This window comes from Corvus cornix, chromosome Z (genome assembly GCF_000738735.6).
Source record: "Corvus cornix cornix isolate S_Up_H32 chromosome Z, ASM73873v5, whole genome shotgun sequence".
Classification (NCBI taxonomy): Eukaryota; Metazoa; Chordata; class Aves; order Passeriformes; family Corvidae; genus Corvus; species Corvus cornix.
In genome coordinates this window covers 57,246,950-57,269,081 of record NC_046357.1, presented here as the reverse complement: position 1 = coordinate 57,269,081, position 22,132 = coordinate 57,246,950, and the positions used below count along the sequence as shown (strand labels likewise).

Below are 22,132 nucleotides of genomic sequence, written 5' to 3'. Positions count from 1 at the left end.
TACTGCTCTAAATGAGATTTTTACCTAGAATTTCAAACTAATTATGATGGCATTCCAATAGAATCCTAACCAAAAATGACGTAAGTATCCAACACAAACCAGTGGACAGGAGAACTACTACTTATAAGACACAAACCATAGTATTACACTTAACTGAAAGGAGTAAAACTTCTGCTTCTATACATAGCTCAAAATATGAGGTCACGTCTTCACAGGAAACTCAGAATTCTTAGACGCCACTTTTTAATCCCAAACTGTCGATACAGTAGCAACACAAAATGCACCTTAATTTTTCTTAAGGCAGGCCACAATCTTACTCCACATCCTTAAATGTAGCTAGCCTACATGCTCATCTAGCTACCTGGGCAACATTTGTGAAGTCACCAGCGCCAAGCTCTAGAGCCCAGGCCTGGAGAGAACACAGCTGGGCCTGCTCCAGGCAGCCAGTAGCTAAGGTGGTAACAGGATCACAGAACTTACATTGTTATGGCTGGAAAAGACCTTTAATAACATCAAGTCCAACAAACAACCTAGCACCACCACTATGTTCACCATTAAACCATATCAAGCACCATAGCCACACTTTTTTCCAGCACTTCCAGGGATGGTGACCTCACCAGTTCCTTCGCCAGCCTGTATCACTACTTTACAACCCTTTCCATAGAGAAATTTTTCCTAATATGTAAACTTCCTCTGGTAGAACTTGGGGCCATTTCCTCTCGCCTGTCCCTTGTTACATGGGAAACATGTGAAAGGGTTAAAATCATTGTACTTGGGCATGCTTGGGTATACTGAGGCTAGAATAAGATATGTCATAACCAATGTAGAAGCTAGCTGAATAATTCTGCAAAAGATAGGGAACAAAAGCTTGCTAGATCCAGTGAAGAAAATGCTGAAACAGCTAGCAAGAGACTGTGCATGCCTAGGAAAGAAAGGTGGAAAGTGCAAAGCAAGGAAGACGTTCAGCCTTCATCCAAACGACCACCAAGCCTTCCTCAGCGCAACCACCAGGGAGCACTGCGCCTGCGCTCCGCATATGCTCGTGATAATAACGAGTTCTAAAAAATAGTTTGGATAACCACACTTTTTCTAGGGAAAATGTTGAATATGCATAAACTGCAACCATTACGTGTAAACTGCTGCGTGCATGTTTGGGGGAGCGATCCTCACACACCCAGCGCGCTGAATAAAGCAAATACCTGCTTCTTGGACTTTGTCTCGGAAGTGTCTCTTGGCCCAGTTTAGGGCGAATCAGATACCCACCTGCCAATTTTCAGACCTGTCAGACCAGTCTGACCAACACTGGCTATTAAGCAGCACTAACATACACAGCCACATTATACCTATTACAGTTTCCTCAACCACCCACATGCCTTTTCACAGAGCTTGTCAAATTCTGCTTTATAAGGAAGATGTCAAATACAGGTGAAGCTTCTTCTTAAAACCCAAGGCAACTGTTTTGGAAGAAAGGAGAAAGATATTGCAGAACAGAAAAACAACTTTATTTAACAATTCCTCACAACTCTAAACACATTAGGCTAGGAGCCAGTACTTTTATAACAAGTAGTTTACCTCCTGGAATCTCAACTTTTACTTTCTCACCTTATCACAGGCTCTATTACATCACAACGCAGTAAGTGCACGTCAGTTGTTAAAACCAAGTAGCATTAACACTACCATAAGGAATAGATTTTTGTATCTTTAGTGTAAAGCATTTACTCGGTAATACAGCTAAAGAAATATGCACTCCAGTGAAGTTTAGAAAAAAGGAACAGCCTCTATCAATAGGTAGAATTGATGGCAATATAGACCAGAAGTCTCAGAAAGAGATTAATGCAATGGAATGTAGAGCACCAAGTAAAAATTCAATCTGTTGGATCAAGGGTTGGGGAGGGGTATGAGGTGTAGATTAGGAGCAAATTAACAGATTTCATTATTTCTCCTTTGACATTTCATTGTTTGCATTTTCTGGGGTTATGCCATTTACTCAACATATGCTGTTTAAAATATGCTTAAAATAATATATAGTTCTGTATATAAATGATAGGCTGTACATAGAAGGCCACTGTGGATGAGATGAAAACGGCAGCGCCAGAGCAGGCAACTGACATTCTTATACTCCTTAAGGAGACTGGAATACTGTCCCCACCAAAAGGAGTGCAACTTTCAAATCCAGACAATGCTTGGAGAAGATGCTACACAGTCAAGTGACCCATAAATGCACTGCTATGGTTACGCTGCTGCTTTACAAATTCCATCCTGATGAAAGTTCCTTTGTGCCCAGCTTCTAACTCAACTGTTACCTGAAAGAGAAAACATACTAGTTTGCACTCTATAACATTCAACTATTAGACAGAAATACTGAAGTTTCACGTGTATTAATAAAGTATATATGAAATGGTACTCTAATTTTGTTAAGTGCTCCAATCAATTGCTACCAATACAGCTACAGTTTTAAATGAAACCTATATTGCAGCAAGCTTGCACAAAATATAAATCTTACTACTCCTTGAGACTAGTTTATAATAAATTTGAGACTAGTTAATATTAAATTCCAAGTATTTCGTTAAATCACAGAATAGTTAGGATTGGACAGGACCTCTGGAGATCATCCAGTCCAATGCCCCTGCCAAGGCAGGGTCACCTAAAGGAGGTAACACAGAAACATGTCCAGGTGGGTTTTGAATGTCTCCAGAAAGCAAAAACTCCACTACCTCCCCAAGCACCCTGTCCCAGTGCTCTGCCACCCTCAGTGTGAAGAAGTTCTGCCTCATGTTACGGTGGAACTTCTTGTCCTTTAGTTTATGGCCACAGCTTCTTGTCTCTTCTTTGGGCAGCACTGAAGTCTGGCACTCTCCTCCTGACACCCACCTTTGAGATATTTGTATGTATTGATGAGATCCCCTCTCAGTCTTCTCCAGACTAAACAGGCCCAGCTCCCACGGTCTCTCCTCACAAGAGAGATGCTCCAGACCCCTGATCATCCTTGTGGCCCTCCACTGAACCCTCTCCAGTAACTCCTTGTCTCTCTTGTGCTGAGGAGCCCAGAACTGCACACAGAACTCCAGGTGTGGCCTTACTAGGGCCGAGTAGAGGGGGAGGATCACCTCCCTCGACCTGCTGGCCACACTCTTCCCCATGCACCCCAGGATGACATTGGCCCTCCTGGCCACAAGGGCACTGCCAGCCCATGGACAGCTTGTGATCCACCCAGAGTCCCAGGTCCTTCTCCACAGGGCTGCTCTGTAGGAGGTCAGCCCCAGCCTGTGCTGGCACTTGGGGCTGCTCCTCCCCAGGTGCAGGACCTGACACTTGCCCTTGTTGAGCCTCATCAGGTTTCTCTCTGCCCAACCCTCCAGCTGATCCAGGTCCCACAGAATGGCAGCAGAGCCTTCAAGTAGATCAGCCACTCCCCCCAGTTCCCCTTCCTCCAGGTTTTTGATAAACAAGTTCAGTAAGATTGGTCCCAGTATTGATCCCTGGAGAACACCACTGACTGCAGGCTTCCAGCTGGACTCTGCTCCACTGATGACAACCCTCTGAGCTCTGCCTTCAGCCAGTTCTTGATTCACCTCACTGTCCATTCATCTAACCCACATCTCCTGAGCTTACCTGCAAGGATGTTATGGGAAACAGTGCCAAAAGCCTCGCTGAAATTAAGGTAGTGTTGATACCATCTAATCCAGGCAGCTGGACAGGCAAGCTTCAGATTGAGATGTAAACTGAGCTCTGGGTGGGAGCCTGAGACAAGAGGTTGTGAACTGCCAAATTTTAGGATAACAAGGGGCATGAAGATGGATGACAGCAGCCAGCTGAATGGACAATGACAGGCACATCAGGAGCTGGGAATTGCCAGCCTTTTGGATAACAAAGGACATGAAGACTGGTGACACCATCTAGGTGGATGGATACAGAAAGTGGGTACAGAAGCTGAAGACTCAGGAGGAAGGGCAAGACTTCCATGTGGGGAGACTGAGGGTATAAAAGATCTGGGGTTCCTTTGCTGGGGTCCTGCTCAGAGGCACCAGCTCAAGCTGTTTCTCTGTTACTGTGCCACGAATAAATGGCTTTATGGGCTGAGACATCTGAGACACTGCTATGGGAAACCTGGGGTCAAACCTGTAAGGAAACCTGGTCTGACTGCAGGTGAGTGTGGGCTGTGTAAGGAGTCAAGCAGGGCACCCATCAGCTCACTGGAGTCACCAACTGTGAAGGGGCTTCACTACCAGCAGTGAAAGTCTCTGACATTGGGAATGTCACTGCCAGAGAGTCTCATGGATGGCCAGACTGGGAAGTTTCTTTTAACAGTAGACAATATCCACTGCTCTCCCCTAGCCAACCCATCCTGCCATGTCATCACAGAAGGCTATTGGTAAAGTATGATTTCCACCTGTCTACTCCCAGTGGCCATCCTGACTACTTGGTGAATCCATCTTGACTACTCCTGATGACCTATATTTCTTCTATATGCTTGGTGATGACCTCCAGAACTGTCTGTTCCATTGTCTTTCCAGGGCTGAAGGTGAGGCTGACAGGCCAGTAGTTTCCTGGGTCCTCCATGTTGCCCTTTTTGAAGGTGTGTGTAACGTTGGCTTTACTCCAGTCACCAGGCACCTCCTGTTCTCCATTTCTCAAGGATGATGGAGAATGGCTTAGCAACAATAACTGCCAGCTCTCTCGGCACCTGTGGATGCGTCCCATTGGAGCCCATGGATTTATGGGTGTTAAGTCTGTCTAGCTGACCTCTAACTCAACCCTCTACAACCAGGGGCAAATCTTCCTTTCTCCAGCCTTACTCTCTTACCTCTGAGGTCTGGGATTCCTGAAGAATGGCCTCTGCAGTAAAGACTAAGACAAAGAAGGCATTCACTAATTCCACCTTCACTGTGTCTTCCATCACCAGGACACCTGTCTGCTCCAACAGTGGCCCCACACTTTCCCTAATCTTCCTTTTCCTGCTGATGTACTTATCACTGATATCCCTTGCCAGACTCAATTCCAAGTGGGCTGTGGCCAGCCTCATCACATCCCTGCATACCATCTGTTTTCATGGAAGTCCTCCATTACTAGGTCATTTTTATTAATGCATTTCAGTAGTTTAACCTCACATGTAACTAAACACTGCACTACTGGTTAAACAATTGACACTTCTGTTGGAAATGGGGTAAGGGGATAGGTAGGCTGGAATGCAGGATAGTTCTATCAACAGCTTAACCAACTCAACAAAAGTTCCAATGACCTATGACACATTTCTAAATAGCCAAATTTGTTCAGAGTAAACACAAAACTTCAAACTATCTTTGTGAATTCTCAAAATCTAACTCCAGATTATTCAAAATCTAACTGCAGATTGCAGTTAATGCACCTTAAGGCTTTTTTTTTTTTTTAAACAGCTGTAGATTATGGCAGAAAGTCAGATGAACATCTTTTCTCATATTTGAAAGATGCTGATAGAACTATAGAACTAAAGAAAGCATGTTTCCTTTTTTTTAATGTCTCATCTTCTATGAGGAATAAGCATAAAAATAATTTGTTTCCCTTGACTTCCACAGCACAGTTCAACTCCTCAGAGAAGGTTATTCATCACAGTATAGCCAGTGACAGAATGGACAAAATCTTGATGCATAAAAAACACAGACACTTACCCTCCAATTTATGTAGTAAGTCTCATGGGACTTCATGTACCCAAGACGGCATCTCCTCCATCTCTTGACAGGATACCAGCGAAGATGACAGAGAGTATTTGCTTCCATTAGGAGAGTTTGGCAATAGCATCTTGGTAAGTCCTTCATCCCTGTAAGGATCATCACCATTTTCTTCTTCTTCTTCCGGTATAGGAGATAGTTCAAATGCGTATCTTTCAGATTCGTCTTTGTTATGTGTTTGATGCAGCTCCTCTTCACTTTCAGATGTAGTCTTTTTTAGCACTTCAGGTGAGTTGGATAGGGACTGTATATCCAGGTCTGATTTTTTAATATCCTCATCATTTTCCAAGATATCTGTTATATTTGCACTGTCTATCGTATAAGAAATGGAGTTTGAGCTTGAAGATATGCTGAGATCCATGCTATCACATTCTGGAAGTGTCTCATCCAGTATCCCCACGTCAGTAGTTTCATGACTGACAGAATTTAATGAAGATACATTCCAGCACAGCACCTCATCCATTAGAAAACTGCGACAGTGCTCTGAAGGTAGTGTATTTGTTCTTCTACCACTTTTCAAACAACTCTCTGGAATATTCATGCTCTTCTCTTCATTGTGAAAAGTCTGGCTTAGATCTTCTACAGAACTTCCACTCAAAGCAGAACAACCTAGTTCTTCTGATTCAGTTCTCTCACTTTCTTGAATTCCAGATAGTTTTGAATCTGAAGATTCAAATCTACAACTTATGCTTACCTGCTCGTGAGGATGAGATTCTGTAGAACTTAATTGAGACTTCTTTTCTGACACGGGAGGATCAAAGTCAGATACAGGAGATGCAGGTTCAGAGAACACAAAGGTAGAGTTCTCCTGCATACTGGGTGTACCATCCATGGAAGATTTTTCTGTCACCACTTCTGTTGGGGACAGATCTTTGTCTAATGAGCCCTCAGTCTGAATAGCTTTTCTCCACGAGCTTCTAATTTCAGTAACTAAATGGAACAAACCAAGGTAAAATTTTAGTACCTTCAAATCAGTCTAGTTTTATTCCGTCCCCTCAGTGACATAAGCAATCCAAGCGGGAATATGTATAGCTGGTTTATATTATTTATGTTTCCTCAACACAAAGGGGATTCTACATAAGAAAAAGATCTCTTAAATAGAATTCAGAATATTCACATCTTATTAGGTCTACTGTGTTGTGTTAGAGTGAGCCATTAAAAAAACATGCAACATCACTGAAATAATTATCTTTTTCTTCTTGTGTGACATGCCAATGAAGTAACCACATTTTTTATCAATAAGCATTACAAAAACAGTTTCAAACTTACGCAGAACTTCTGGAGTTCGAGGTATTTGTTTCCTTGTTAAAAATGGGTTAAAAGACAGTGAGCTAATGAGACGCTCAAGTGATACTCCTTTTTCTTCACCACTGTCAGGTGACTCAGACATCACTGACCTTGCAACCTGTGGGATGTTAGAGAATGGCAAATTCTGAGAAAGCAAAATTATAACCTCTTCATTTCTGTCAGTTATGGTTCAAAGTAAATCTCATTCTCCAAATCATGTGGAGAATTTGGAATATCCTAACTTTTCTCTTATTTACTGCTTAGGTTCATAATGACCATAGTATCCTACAAACACAAAATGAAGGTAAGGGACTGAAATCAGAATTCAATTCTCAGTTCACTCATCATCTATGAATCTACCTTTCAAATAAGAAAGTGTCCTCAGATCGAATATATTTAAGATATTAGCCAAGAACTGCATAAGCATGAAGACTAGAGAGATATTCATATAAATCAAAAATTTTAGCAGATGAAAAGTAACTATCATTTCAATGAAAAAGGCAATTTACTTTCCAAAATAAGATGTGGCACATTTGACAGTAACTCCTGTGAAGGAATTTGTCAGTCAAATCTTAAATAAAATACCTAAAAGAAAAATTACTTACATTCCTGCTTAAAATTCCCAAGTCCCTGTTAAATACTTAACCTGTATAACTTCAGAATTCAACAGTTCTTTTTGTTTCTGAATATATGAGTGTACTTCACAGAGTGAAGTACATGATTCTACTGAACATACTATTCACTTCACCATGGTTTTTAAGCATGATACCTGAACAAACTCCACACCTTCAGTGTGTACTTCATGAATCCACTGTAAAAATCCATGACTCTGAAAACTATCTAGCAGAAAAAGGTAACTTTCAATGTATGTGGATTACAAGAGACATTTTTTTATATAATTAGTGATTTGTTCTCTGAACTTAGTGATCATTTACTTAAAAACAAAGAAATTATGTCCCAACCTCTTCTGCAAGTTCATCTCTGGCTTTCTCAAGAAGGTCTTCTTTTTTCACAGAAGACTTTGGCTGGATACCATCTTCACCTGCATTCTCCTCCATTTCTGAAGTGGGAAATTCTTCCTTTCCATGTTTTAAGATTTTTGGAGGCACAGGTTTTTTATTTCTCACACAAGTTTCAGTATGTGAGTTCTACAGGAATACACAGGAATTATTAGTAGTTTTAAAATCAAGCAAGGATATTAGCATGAACTGCTGCAAAAATTCTGAACTGCAACAGCCCCAGTGTTTAGTCAACAAAAATATTTCAGTCTTGAATTCTAACGAAATACAAAATATTTTTACAACTGTATTCAAAGTAGGACCTAAGTAGCAACTAGGATAGGTGTTACACACAACATGGACAACTTATTTGCAACTACCTTGATCACAGTACAGTGAAGAGCTGTGCAATGGAAAACTGTGCATCCAAGCTGCTTTTACACATTTTAACCCTTAAATTCCATATACAACTTAAAGAAACAAAATCTGACCACTGCTCACATCAAAGACTGTTTCAGTAAGCAGTGAATCAGTCACACACTGTATGTTATACAGAAGTCAGATACAAGGGCACCTACTTCCTACTGTCCTTTCCTAAAGCTTAACGAAGTCACTGAAGAGTTAGCTTTTACAATTTTGCCATACTAACTCAAATGTGTAAAAATATTGCTCAAAAAACAACAAAAAACCACCCACAAAACAAGCTGAAGCCCCACAACACTCTCCCACAAAGTCTGAGTTTCAACCAATATAAAAAGGACATGTTTTAAGTTTAATTTATATCAAAGATAGAAAGTTACATTTTCAATTAACAGGTCTCTGTTTTCAAATGCTTCCGGCAACTGCAGCACTGATGAGCTTCTCAACGAGGGAGAGAGGAAGAGACAAGACAACAAAAAAACCAACAATATTAGAGACAAATTAAACAATTGAAATGCAAATTTTAGAAGGCTGTTACATATTGTGTGCTCCGTATCTGTCCGTTACGATTTCCCTCAATTCGTCCCGGTCATCAGAAAGCAATTTTACTATAGGGAGAACAGTGTGACAATTAGAGCAGATTTAGCCCTAGTTGTGTATCAGCCTCCCAAAAATAATAAATTAATAAACTCTGCCATTGATTATCACACAGGTAAAAAGAAGGGATTTTTCAATATATTTGTAAACAAGTGTTCTGCATTCTGCAATAAAAGATAACTGGAAAGTCTTCTGCAGACTTGACAACATTCTTTTTTCTATGTCGTCTTTGTCTGAACCGTTTCTGGCATCCACAGGTCTGTTCCTATATAAACTTGTTGATATTTAACAATCACCTGGCTACCAAAAAATTTAGCCTTATCACTTCTGGTAACTTTAGTGCTAACTGCATAGCTCTCAAAAATGCACGGTCCTCACTTGTTAGGAAAAGCACACCTAAAAATGTTTTTGATGTTACCTGTCTGTCGCCTCATAAGCAAACAAATCTCCATGGTGCATGAAGTCACTGAAAGAAATCCAGAATTGTTGATTACTTTGACAGTCTCTGAGACTTACACGCAACTACATCTACTGATGTCTAAGAATGGATAGCATTCCTTTGCTAACTCCCTTGACCTCTTAGTAGGCAACTTTCAAGCATCTGTGTGAGTCATATTATGAAAGACATCATTATTCAAAAGGTCATGAAATATTCCTGGACTAAACAAATGACAAAAGGGAAAAAACTTTCTAGAATACCATTGTTCTGTGCTCTATCCTTTGCTGGTACTGTAAGGAAGAGTAGCTACAGTACAGTGTGACTGTAACTCTAAAGAAGAGTAATGAAAAAAGTCTTGTAGAGAAAGTTTAGCCTGAGAAACAAAAATTTCTCTCCACCTGTCTCTTGAATCTCAGAATATAGTTAAAAATCAAGGAAAAAACCTTGCAATTTGGCTGATATTTATCCTATTCACCAGCAACCAGCAGATCAATCTGTTCTCAGCTGGAGAAAGCAGCAGTTACTTTAGGACTATCTTGCTAAATCACGTAGTTGTTACATAAGGAGTGGGCTACTGAAATATTCTGCCATGACTCAAGAGATGAAAAATATTCAAGTCCAACATGTAAACTTCTAATTTTTCTATTGCTTCTTTATCAATTTCTCATTAAGCATACCATCCTGAGGGTACTAATGTTGTATCCATCATGGTTTCCAAAGCCCCATCATCTTTCCCATGGCTTTCTTCATGACAAGAGTCATAATTATCTGTGAAAGCAACGCAGAAGTTTTATTATTGCTTCCGTTTTCTTCACTTAGGCTTTCCATGTGACACAGCTGACTCACACTACTTCTGTAGACTACTCACTGGATGGACTTTATGAACACTTCAAGAAAAATAAATTAATACATAAACAGGATAGTGTTACCAATCCTTTTGCTCAGGCAGTACCTGTAGCCACAGATGCCGCTAGCAGCCAGCACCCCTTTCTGTTGTTCCTGAACACATGTTCAAGAAGCATGATTCATCTGCTGCCCTGCACATATCAATCAGACTTTTCACCTTCCTCCAAACTACAGTCCTAGCCACAACATCATTATCCCCTCCTCTCCACATACATCAATTGTGTGGCACATTGATTCCACAAAGCACAGTTCCACCCACCTCTACCTCAACTGCATTAATCAATAAATATCTCTCTAGATATACTCATCCCTCTTGCTGCCTCAGTCCAAGCAAGGCAAAGCTTTGCATAAGCATATGTTACAGAAGTAAATGTTTTGAACATTACTAGAGGTACACATACCTCTGTCACGGACTGTCTAGAACATTGTGCTAACTTTGGCACATCTTGAATAAACAGCCATTAACCTCAGTAGATCTCTACTAATCCTAAATTTCAGCTTCTGCAAGGACAAATGGCATTTCCTGTCACATTCATCTCAACAACACATCAAAAATTCAGGTTCACTTCCAGTAGTTAGGTGAGGTCAATATTTTGTTTTTGGAGTTGACCTTATAACCAGGCAGAAGTTAGTTTTCTTAGTGGCTGGATTCTCCAATGTAGAGAAAATGTCACAGATACCAATTTGTCTCAAGCTTTCTGATACTACCAGCTCACAGCATCATAGTACAGTGCTTCAATCTTTCAAATTTTTAAGGCAAACTATGTTCCATTTCCAATTCTGCGTCTTTCCTCTGCAGCTTCTAGCCTTATACCCACATACACTCAAACTGCTGAGTACTTTCACCTTTACAACCAAAAGGATCTTCTCACCACCGTTTTGAATCTTGAAATTCCAGTACAGCTCTGCTATGCAATTTTTCCTAAAAGGGACTGCAAATGACATGATTGAAGCAGTCTTCCCCCTTGTTTTGTAGCTTTTAACTTAGAACTCTATACTAGTGACACTCAGCACTCAGTCAATAAGAACCACCCAGTAAAATATCATCAGATCATCAGCCACTTAGCATGGTGCAACAACCAAGCCTGGTCAAAGTCAGCTCTGATCAACACTATTAACCTAATGACTGAATGCAACCAACACAGATCAAGTGAGATCCTGATCAAATGGCACAGTTACTAAGGAATTAAGTATTTCAGAATGCACCAGAGAAAGGTAGCTACCTGGGGGGACACCTTCAGCTTCTTTTCCTAGATGGTCAATGGGAAGTTGTACCTTCTTTCTCTCTTTTTTACTCCTCCAACCCAAAGTAACCTTTACCGTTAGACTGAATGTATTCTCTAGGATCTGTGAATGAATCTCTGTACACGGACATCTGTCTCAACATCCTTTGTGCAAGAACAACAAAATATCAAACAGCTCAGCATTGGGTTTTTGCCAAGCTTCAGAGAATGTCCAATACTACAAAGTTGAAAAATGCAAGGCAGTTTTGGTCAAGAGTCATTCAGAATCTATTATCACAGACTATCAAAGACCATCTGCAAATGCAAGAAGAGAGCCTTTTGGACTCCATGTAACTTTTAACAATTGTGGCACTGGGGGAGAAGGAAAAGAAGCTTCTCCTGTTCACCAACCTGCAAATGATTGATAACAGATAGTGTCTTCATCTTCATCTGAAGAACTAAAAGACTGGAGTGGCAAAGCAGGTTCCTTTCAAAAGGACAAAAAAAGTTACACAAGCAGGCAGAAAAAGTCAGTTTATCAACAGCAATTAACAGTTATCTAAAACAGCTTTTCTGCAAACCAGCCATCAGATGCAACAAGAAGTTTCTCCTCTCTCTGCTGGATAGCTACACAATGGGTACAACCTCCGTCAATGTGAGCATCAGAATGGAAATTACTGTTCATTCATCAAGTACATCACTTTAAAAGGGGAAAACAGAAATCAGCAAATGTTCCTAACTGAACAAACCTCAGCTTCCACAGGGGGATGGACAGAGACAAAACAAAAACCAATCTGCTCACCCTTATGCTGATCTACCATCTTTACAAGATCGTTCCATCCCATATCTTCAGTGAATACATCAGGTATCATATAGTCAAATGTATCCTCTTTAAGAAAGACTACTTCTTAAAGCATAATCAGATATGCTGCACTATGTGAGTCCCCTAACCTTACAAATAAAGCTGAAGTGTTGCAACAGAACGCACCAGTTTAGACCTAAATCCTCTCTCACCTTCGCCCTTTTCCCCAGAATCAGATAAAACGAATACTACTTACTAGATAATCTCTAAAGATTAAATTAGAAGGACACTGGCCAAGAATAGTTTCCCACTTCGATTCCCAGATTTCCTGTTTTCTGGAAATAGACTGACGCTTTTGCTCACAACACTGTTGCACATTTCTTAGACTGTAACATATAAACATAGAAAATGAAGACATCTGTCAGTAGAGGTAACAATTCTACATAAAGAGGGCAAGTATTATGTTTCCCACGTACCCTGACAGACCTTTGACACATACCAATTTATTCATGCATTTGTGCATGCACTACGAACTAACTGAAATTCACAACCAAAAAAGCTGCTGCTAGGTAGTCTTCATGTTTCTTACAGTAGAATTGGAAGAACTACACTAAAACATATACTCAAGTGAGATACACACCTTAAATTTCTCTAAACCAGTTACAGATAAAAGTTTTAAAAATCTCAGAACTTATTAATGCAACAAGACCAAAAAAAAAAAAAAAAGCAAAATTCAGATCAACTAGCAAATTAGGTACCCCAGAACAAAGACTAAAATATTAATGAAACAAAGGCAAAAAGCTGAAGCTACCTAGAGAAGAATCCCAATAAAAAGTTAGATAAGTAATTAAAAACAAATGCTAATTTTCCCGGAGACACAAGAAATACACTGAACCAACATGTTTTTTCTAAAAAAGACTCCAGTAGACATGATCCTACCATTTAAGAACAATCAGAGAAAATTTCCCAACAATTACCTCTTTGAGTTCAAGTCCTGCAGTAGTTTCTTGCAGTATGCAACCATGGCTTTAATTCTGTGAAGTTCTTTTAATTCGCATGGACAGTGTTCATCTCTCAACATTCTCAGGGCTTCATTTAACAACTGAATAACTGTCAGGAAATTCAGTTTTCCATCTTCATATAAATTTCCTGTACAAAACTTGAAGTAGAGCAAGCAAGGAAAAAAAATAAATAGTGAACAGTACCCATATCAGACAGTTATGTCTTCTGTAGTCAGAACCAGGACATGGTATACATTATACTTAGATTCAGTTCATTATTGTTTCATTTTTTTAAAAAATATATTCTAGGTTAAAGCAACATCAACCAATGAAGTTAGTCTGTTTGACCACAGCCCCAAAAGATACGGCACAAACAACACCAATGTCATAACTGAACACCATAGGCAACACAACGGTAACAAAAGCCAATTACTTGAAGCACTGGTTAAACAAGTCAAAATAGGTTTAATGTCTAAACAACAAAAAAGTCAAAGCGCTAATGAGGCAGACTTACCAATGTAATTACCAAACTGAAAAAGTTAATGTCTTAGACATAACAAATACAAAACAGCATTATAAGCATAAGAAATTTCTGTATGTGAATTAGACATTTTATGCATCCTTTAGCAATCATCTCTAATAATCCATTATGTATTTGTTTAATTTTTTAAGGTATTTAATTGCATCCTAATGGGGACTAAATAAAAGCAGCTTACCAATTTAGCAAGAAGGATAAAAACCACTTACTCCATGTATGTCACTTTCAACTCTGTAAGTCAACAACCCTGGAACACGCAAAACTACATCAGTGCCATCTAAAATACATGGATGAGCACAGTCTTCAAGTACAGAATCCACAACTGCCTTTTCCTTTTTCAGAGATGTAAGCATTTCCGCTGTAAGTGTCCACATACTGCGGACCTTAACAGAAAAGGACAAAAACACTGTGTTAAAACATTTGCCATAATACCTATAATGACAGAGCATCAAAACAGCATGAAGGCAGATGAAATGCTAGCATAATCACAGGTAGACAAGTGCAAGTAACAGTATCTGACTGACAGTAGGTGTTGCAGAAACGTTAGAATTCAACATGCTGCCACAGCACGAACAAAATGCTCACCTTCTGAATTCTGTCAGTTGTGTCATTTTTGTTTCGGTCATTTTGTTTCATCCTGTATGCATATGCAAAACAAAAGTTCAAGCGGACTACTGTGAAATTATAGTTCATATTTCATAAAACTGAGCATGCAATCTACTTCATATATCCTAACCTAGTTACAAGGAAAAACACTTACCTGTGAGACCGCTTCCGCATGACTGCATATTCAGACTTTGTCCGTTGTATTTCTCTAATTAAAACCCTAGGGAAAAATTTAAAAGCTAGAACAAGCTTATCAGAATTGCTTACAGTCATGAACCGATCATGCTCATTCTTTCCCAATCTGCATACTGAGGCAGTTATTATACCCAGCAATAATAATTAAGTTACTAGAAATGTCTATTATCAGCATGAACTACGAACATATTGAGCAACTGTACAGTATCCAAATCCTTCACTTTCAAAAGACCAGAGAACAGGAGTACAAGCAGCGGGACCACAGAAGTTCTTTTGTCAAAGTGCTTTCATTGACGTTTTCAGCACGTAAAAGCATAGTAGTCTGATTTTCAGAAACACTGGGTGCCTGAATCATGCTGCATTCAAAAGGATCTTCAGAGCTCCCATGTCTTGTCAAGAATGAAAAAAACCTATAAATAATTACACTTTTGAAGGGTATCCCTCAAATGGTAAACAGCAGTAATATTTCCCAAACAAGGTCATAGGAGACATAGAATTACAGAAATCAGAGAAATTTAGGAGACTTTGACCTTTGGAAATTGTATTTTTGAGCCTTCCATTGAAAGCAGAGCCTTTAATTATGCTACTCCTAGTCTCGATCAAACCAAGTCTTGAATATTTCCAGGAACCTTGAGATTCCACTTCTGAGGGCAACCTTTGTCGGTTTAATTGTTCTCACAAGAGATTTTTTTAAATCCAGATGGAGGTTTCCCCTAAACACCTTGGGCCCACTGCCTTGTCCTGTCACAATACATCCTTGTGAAGAGTACCTCCATGTTCTCCACAACTACTTTTTAGACACTGAAACTGTGATTAAACCCCTAGCATTGCCTTTTTCAGGCTAAGCAAATCAAACTTCTCCAGCTTTTACTCATACATTTCACACTCTGCAACGCTCTAATCCATTGCAGTTCTCTGCTAGTATCTTTCCCATCTTTCACTCTTTCTCTTCAAGTGGGCTGATCAAAACTGAACACAGTATTCCACATGTGGCATTAGAATTGTCAGCCCCAGCCAGCAACTAAGTACCACACAGCTGCTCACTCACTCCCCACCTCCCGTAGAATAGGAAGAATCTGAAAAACTGTGAAGTTTACGGGGTAAGAACAGTTTAATAGCTGAAATAAAAATATTCTAACACAGATGAAAAGGAGAAAGAGAAGAGTAAAACTGAAGAAAAATGAGTGATGCATAATACAATTGCCCACCATTTCCTGACCAGCGCTCATTGCATGCAGCATGATAGGCTGCTGGTCTTGGTTACCAGGACACACTGCTGACTCATGCTCAACTTGCAGCCCCACACTACTCTCACCTCTGATTCTTCTTAGCAGAGCTAGTCCCCAGCTGATCACCCACAAACCTGCGCTGCTGTTGGAGACTATTCTCTCTCAGGTGCAGGATTGCACACTGGTCTTTGTTAAACCCCATTAAATTTTTGCTGTACAAGTCCCCAGACCCAGCATGGTCTGTCTCTGATATGCTTCCCCATTGCAGTGTATCTTCCTTCCTCACCGTTTGGCACCATCTGCAAGTTTGGTGGGTTTGTATGCAAGCGTGTCATCCGTATCCCTTGTGAGGACACAGCATCAACCCCAGAGGAACTCCACTCATAGACCAGTTACAACTTCGAGGCACTATCACCCTTTGGGCTCACCCCTTTAACTAGCCTTCTGTATTTCCAAGGATATCAGTCTGAAATTATGCCAGGTAAGTATCTGTGTACTCTTGGATGAAAGCAGTGAAACCTTTGCTTCTTTCACCATTGCTTCTTGCAACAGAGACTGGTCCAGTGATCTTACCCATGTAGCCTGAGGCAAAGTACAAACTGGGTATTCTAGCCTGTGAGACTTGAAAGTTACCATTTGGTTCAGATGCAGATCTAAATCCTCCATGTACTTCCACTTCCTAACAACACACTATGGGATTCTTTTTTCAAGCTCTTACCAGGCTCTTAGAGCTTTAGCTGAACTTTGGCCTTCCTAGCTACATCACTGCACACCTGAGAAATACTTCTGTATTTGTGTCTTGGTGTCAGTTCCCTTTTCTGTACTCCATATCTTGCTACACCGTCCTAATCAGGCTGGTTCTTTCTTACACCTGTTTCTTTTTTGACTTAAGGAGATGGAACACACATGAGCTTCAGCATGGATCTCTGAAAGTATCCTATCACTCTTGAGCTTTCCTGCTTTCCACGAGATACCTCCTACAGTTGCCTGGGCCAGTGGAAATACACTCAAATGAAAAGACCAGCGTCATTAGTTTTCCTCTTGTCTTCCTCACATTCCTTTGGATTTGAAGTTCTACAGTCTTGGCTGCAGCAACCGTAAGAGCCCTGTAACATCTCCAGAGAAGTTTCTCTTATTTACACAGTGAGGTCAAAAGAGCACCACTCTATTCAGCACACTCAGTGACTGCATTGTGAAGTCATTCTCTAGGTACTCCCGCTCCCTAAACTGCTAATGCACCACTGAACTACGTTCCTAGCAAATACTAGGATAAGCTGCAGTCTTCTACAAGAATCAGGGCCAGCAGAAACCCACCATGAAGTCTCCCTGGATGCTAAACCCGCATCAAACAGCGTGAAACATGACCGGTCCTCTTGTATAGAGCTACATTACATGCACTGACACTGCTCTTTTACTTACAGTGCAACTCCTCGCCCTTTTCTGCCATTTACTGAACAATTCACAACTCTCCATGACAGTGCTCTAGTCATGTAAACTATCCCACACAAATTCTGCAAATTCTGCTGATACATAGCTCTATGCCTGCATAGAGAGTTCCAGCTCTTGATATTTCTCAAGCTGGGAATGTTTGCCATAAACAAGAGCTAAGAATAGCATACTTTTGGTGAAAGAATTAAGGTTTAAGTAAATAAAATGTGTCTCACAGTGACTAAACAAAACCAAATGTTTCATCCTGAGAATGTTATATTTTAAGATAAGACCCTTCAAAAGAAATCATACTGCTATACATGTAGAATTCCCTGACCATTTTAATGCCCAGGCAACACACAGCATCTTCTAAATGATTAATTTCTTTAGACTACTACGCTTCACAGAAGATCTACAAGCAGTACAACTGTCAATGAAAGAAGGTTAAGGGGGAAAATATGGGAGAAATTCAACAGAACGCATGATGTAAAGCATATAAAGACTTCTCAAATCCTTTTAAAAACACATACACATAAGTCAGCTTTTATGAAAAGTCACTTTCTTTTAACGCATTACTTACCGTGCTTTTTTCCCATATTCTTGAATAACGAAGTCTTGCCTTTGAAGAATTTGCAGCAGTTTATTGTATGCAACTCTATGTCTTGCTCTTGCTATGTACATGTCCTTAGGTCTCCGCTTTACAGCTTCAGCAAAAGGTATACCAGTGCCTAAATAGAAGTCAGTGTTTGGACTACATTATTTGCTTTTAACACGTGGATAACTTCCTAATCTACCTAGATCAAACTGCAAGAATCACAAATCAAGATGCTCATTTCTACCTGGACTGAAATAGAACATGCAGTGTACTGCCTCTTTGCCATTTTCTTCTGTTCTATACACCTTCATTCCCTCACTCTCACTCCCTTTCTATATTCTTTAGGTTACAATAATACAAGATGCCTGAAATAGACAGATCTGATCCTTCAGAATTCCTCAAGTTCCAAGAAAGAAAACAGTACAGCAGTCCAATACTTTTGGACCAAACCATTGCTTATGTGGGTAATGGTGCAGAGCACTGCCCAGGTGAACCCTGGAACTAGACCCATAACACAATAGAGCAAAACCATCTGCACTGTTCTATCAGCAGTAGCTCTAATGACCTGAGCAGCCAACTAAGAACGACTTAAAGCTCCTGTCATACATTAAAGACATGATAGATTTACAAACATTACAAATGAAGCATTGGTATTGTCCCATACAGCTTACCTACAGAAAGCTTTTTCATGTCCTCAATCAATACATATCTTGCAAAACAGTATGCCATGTGAATAAATCTAGCACCACCAGGACAAATCAGTGTGGAAGGAGTAATTCGTGGAAAACCTCTTTCCTTTCGACTCTAGAAAAGTACAATCATTTTAAACACAAAACTAATCTAAGAAGTAAAGCATCAACAACAGCTTTCAAAGACTTGGCTGCATACCAAAATGCTGCAATTACCCACTAGCGAGCCTGATGCAAAGCTAAATGACTTTGCCACCACAGTTGACACCTACTGTAGTCAGAAGAGAATAAAGCTTTTTTCAATATTCCCAACACCCCACCAAATTCTGTACACAAGACAGTTTCAATGCAAAGACTGAAGTCAGTGCTGCATAAATGTTAGAAATTGGTGCCTTCCTCTTTCCTAATTCATAATCCCTATCTTTGAAAACACTTTGAAGTTTTCTTTCATATTTTCTACTGAAGTCAAGAATCAGAGTACCTTAACCATATCTAAAGATATTGCATCATTGGCTTTCACCTCATCCACTATTACTAAAATCCAGAAGTATTGCAGTACATGAAGACAAGATTTCTAGAATAATCATTAAAACACAGGCAGCATAAGAAAGCAACATAATAAGCAATGATACCTGAAGTGATCAGTTTTGCTTCATCTTTAAAAAGCTTGCCTTACATTTTAGTCCCTTTCCCCATATACAAGAAAATACTATCAATAGTTTTTCATGCATGCGAATCAGCTTTCACAGTAAAAAATGCTTTCCCAGGCAACTTAAACAAACAGCCCTCAAGCCGAAGGAAGTTATTCTCACCCAGGGCTAAGGGACTCTCTAGACTTCCATTTAATCACACAGTTACCCAAAAGCAAGCCACAACAGTTTTAAGACCCACAATTAGGTAGGTCTCTGTCTTCTAAATTCCCCAATGACAACATTTTTTCTTCAAAGAAGTCCAAGATAAACTATATGAAAGAATATACAAGGTAAAACTGAATTCTTTGATTAAAAAAATCCTTATTTAAAACTCTGATATAAAACAGTGCCCTCAAGAAAAGAGTAAGGTCACATAAACCAGTAGAGCATCAACTTCCACTCTTCATAATACTCACTGCAATTTCTCTAAGCCACAGACAGCATTGCTTCCTAAATCTAGGACTTGCTGTCTTTCTTAATCCAGCATGCCTTTTCATTTAAAGAGGATGAAGAAGAAGGAAAAAAAAAAAAAAAAAGAAATTTCAAAACATGTTCAAATATTCAGATACCTAATTAACCATCATAAAAACAAGACTAAGACACAGATTTCTTATTGATGCTGAGACAGAAAATGAGGGGCATATACCCTAGACCAAGAACAGATAAAAGTTTGTTAAATGACAATGTTTTCTTTCCATAAGTTAATTACAGATTATTTCAGAGAGAGATTTGTCTGCAGCTCTTTCTAACTCAGGACAAGGGAAGGAAAAAAGAGGCCAGAACCCTGACCATTTTCATATTAGCAGTCTCCCTCCTGCCACATCTTCAAATGTGTAAGCTAAACCAGCTCTGCTATGCAAAGAAAATCATCAAAGAATACAGGGTTCTTGCCATGTTGAAGGTCCTGGCAACAATCCATAAATGGGAAATGTTATTCTCTGTTTGGTCAGCAAGATAAATGGGACAAGTAGATTATTTATCAGCTATTACAGTTTATATCAAAGTTGCCACAAAACAGATAATATCAGAAACAACTAATTAAGGCAAGGTTTCAGACTGATCAAAATTGATTGACTGAGCTATGATCAAAAGGAAACATATTCTCTGACCATATGCTCTTCTTCCACAGTATTCCCCAAGAAACCACTTCCTTCCCCTCCAGCAGCAGTATAAAATGTATTCTTAATTGAAGGCATAGCAGTAACCTCAGACACCAAATACTTACTTGAAAGTTAGTTCTGCGCGGCGCTTATCCAGCTTAGTAAACAAGAACTGGGCAATGACAGTAAAAGCTCTGTTGTTTGGTTTAGCAAACATGTCCCTAATAAAGAAATTAACAGCCACATCAGAAGTAGTTATGGTGACAAATTAACAGCATTTTTACTGGCTGCTAAAGACTACAAAACAATGTTATATCACAGAGTAATTCATTGAATGCTTTATTTCCTATGTAAAACTATGCACCTTTCATCCTGTTTAACACAGGTGAAATTCAGGGCTACAACAAAAGCAGTGTGGCCAGCAGGTCAAAGGCCACCGGTGATTCTGCCCCTCTGCTCTGCTCTTGTGAGACCCCCACCTAGAGTGCTGCATTAAGTTCTGGTGCCCCCAACATAAAAAGGACATGGAACTGTTGGAGCAAGTCCACAGAAGGGGCACGAAGTTGAAAAAGAGACTGGAGCACCTCCCCTACAAAGACTGAGAGAGTTGGGGCTGTCCAGCCTGCAGAAAAGAAGGTTGCATGGAGACCTCATAGCAACCTTATAGTATCTGAAGGGGGCCTACAGGAAATCTGGAGAGGGACTCTTCGTCAGGAATTGTAGCGACAGAACAAGGAGTAATGGGTAAAAGTTGAAAGAGGGAAAATTTAGGTTAGAAATTAGGGAAAAAACCTTTACTGTGACAGTAGTGAGGCACTGGAACGGGAGGCTGTGGATGCTCCGACCGTGGCAGTGTTCGAGGCCAGGCTGGGTAAGGCTTTTAGCAACTTGGTCTAGTGGGAGATGTCCCTGCCCATAACGGTGGGGGCGGGGATGGGATCTGTGGGATGTTTTAAGGTCTATTCCAACCCCCTAACCATCTACGATGGTACTGAACAATTCGGGCAAGAGCGTTATCTTTCAAGGCAAGTCTTCAAAACACGCGCTAGGGAAGCCCCTCACCTCGCCTTCCCCACAAGTCTCAGCGGGGGAGCCGGAACTCTGACCATGCCTGGGTTTCATTTCTTCCGACAGAGATGATGTGGCCTGCGACGGCACTGCGGGCATTTCCCGGACGCTACATGTCGCCAAGGGCACCGGGCCCCTCGGCGGCCATGGCGAGACGCTCCCGCCTCGCGCTCCCCGGTGAGACCCGGGGCCCTGCTCGGACTCCCCCGCCTCCGCCCTCCCCCGGCTCTCTCTAGCACTGACCTTCCTAGTCTCACGTCGCGGTGGTATTTCGGGTCGAAGCCCAAGGCCAGCAAACAAAGCCAGAGGTGACGGCTCTCGCGTTTTGGCGTCCGTGACAGGTTTCGGCACCCGCCGGGCAGCGGCCGCCGGCGCCATCTTCCCCAACCCGCCAAAATCTCCCGCGCGCGGGCCTACGCCAAAATGGCCACGCCCCTATTCTCGCGAGACCTCCAGCCCGCTCCCTATACCCAAAGACGAGGCGAGCCGGGCGCGCTGCCTCACGGGAGATGTAGTCCAGGCGCCGGTACGCTTCCAGCCCTTCTATTTAAGTAGGGTTGTAATCGGATTGCAGAATTTAAGGCGCGGGGGGGGGGGGGGGGAGGGGAATAAAC

General features: G+C 40.7%; 1 protein-coding gene and 1 non-coding gene across 2 annotated transcripts; both read right to left on the bottom strand.

The window, feature by feature from the left end:
* Positions 1-1,480: 1,480 nt before the first annotated feature.
* On the bottom strand, positions 1,481-21,932 carry HAUS6 (HAUS augmin like complex subunit 6). Its single transcript, XM_039567165.1, has 18 exons — positions 21,762-21,932; positions 20,576-20,671; positions 19,767-19,839; positions 18,641-18,773; positions 17,955-18,102; positions 14,677-14,742; positions 14,502-14,553; positions 14,126-14,299; positions 13,355-13,536; positions 12,634-12,763; positions 11,987-12,062; positions 10,124-10,214; positions 9,426-9,473; positions 8,791-8,848; positions 7,955-8,140; positions 6,975-7,110; positions 5,646-6,635; positions 1,481-2,303 (listed from the first exon to the last, which is right to left on the bottom strand). Exons 2-17 carry the CDS (start codon positions 20,665-20,667, stop codon positions 5,668-5,670), a joined length of 2,613 nt encoding a protein of 870 aa, XP_039423099.1. The 5' UTR covers positions 20,668-20,671; positions 21,762-21,932; the 3' UTR covers positions 1,481-2,303; positions 5,646-5,667.
* Positions 8,950-9,080, bottom strand: LOC120411580. Its single transcript, XR_005603985.1, has one exon.
* Positions 21,933-22,132: the final 200 nt, after the last annotated feature.

Excerpts from the sequence above, each read along its gene's own strand:
- HAUS6 (XM_039567165.1), bottom strand. The coding sequence starts at position 20,667 with ATGTTTGCTAAACCAAACAACAGAGCTTTTACTGTCATTGCCCAGTTC. Across the intron at positions 14,300-14,501 it reads CAACTGACAGAATTCAGAAG|GTCCGCAGTATGTGGACACT; the intron begins GTGAGCATTTTG and ends TTTTCTGTTAAG. Across the intron at positions 8,141-8,790 it reads GAGACCTGTTAATTGAAAAT|AACTCACATACTGAAACTTG; the intron begins GTAACTTTCTAT and ends GTATTCCTGTAG.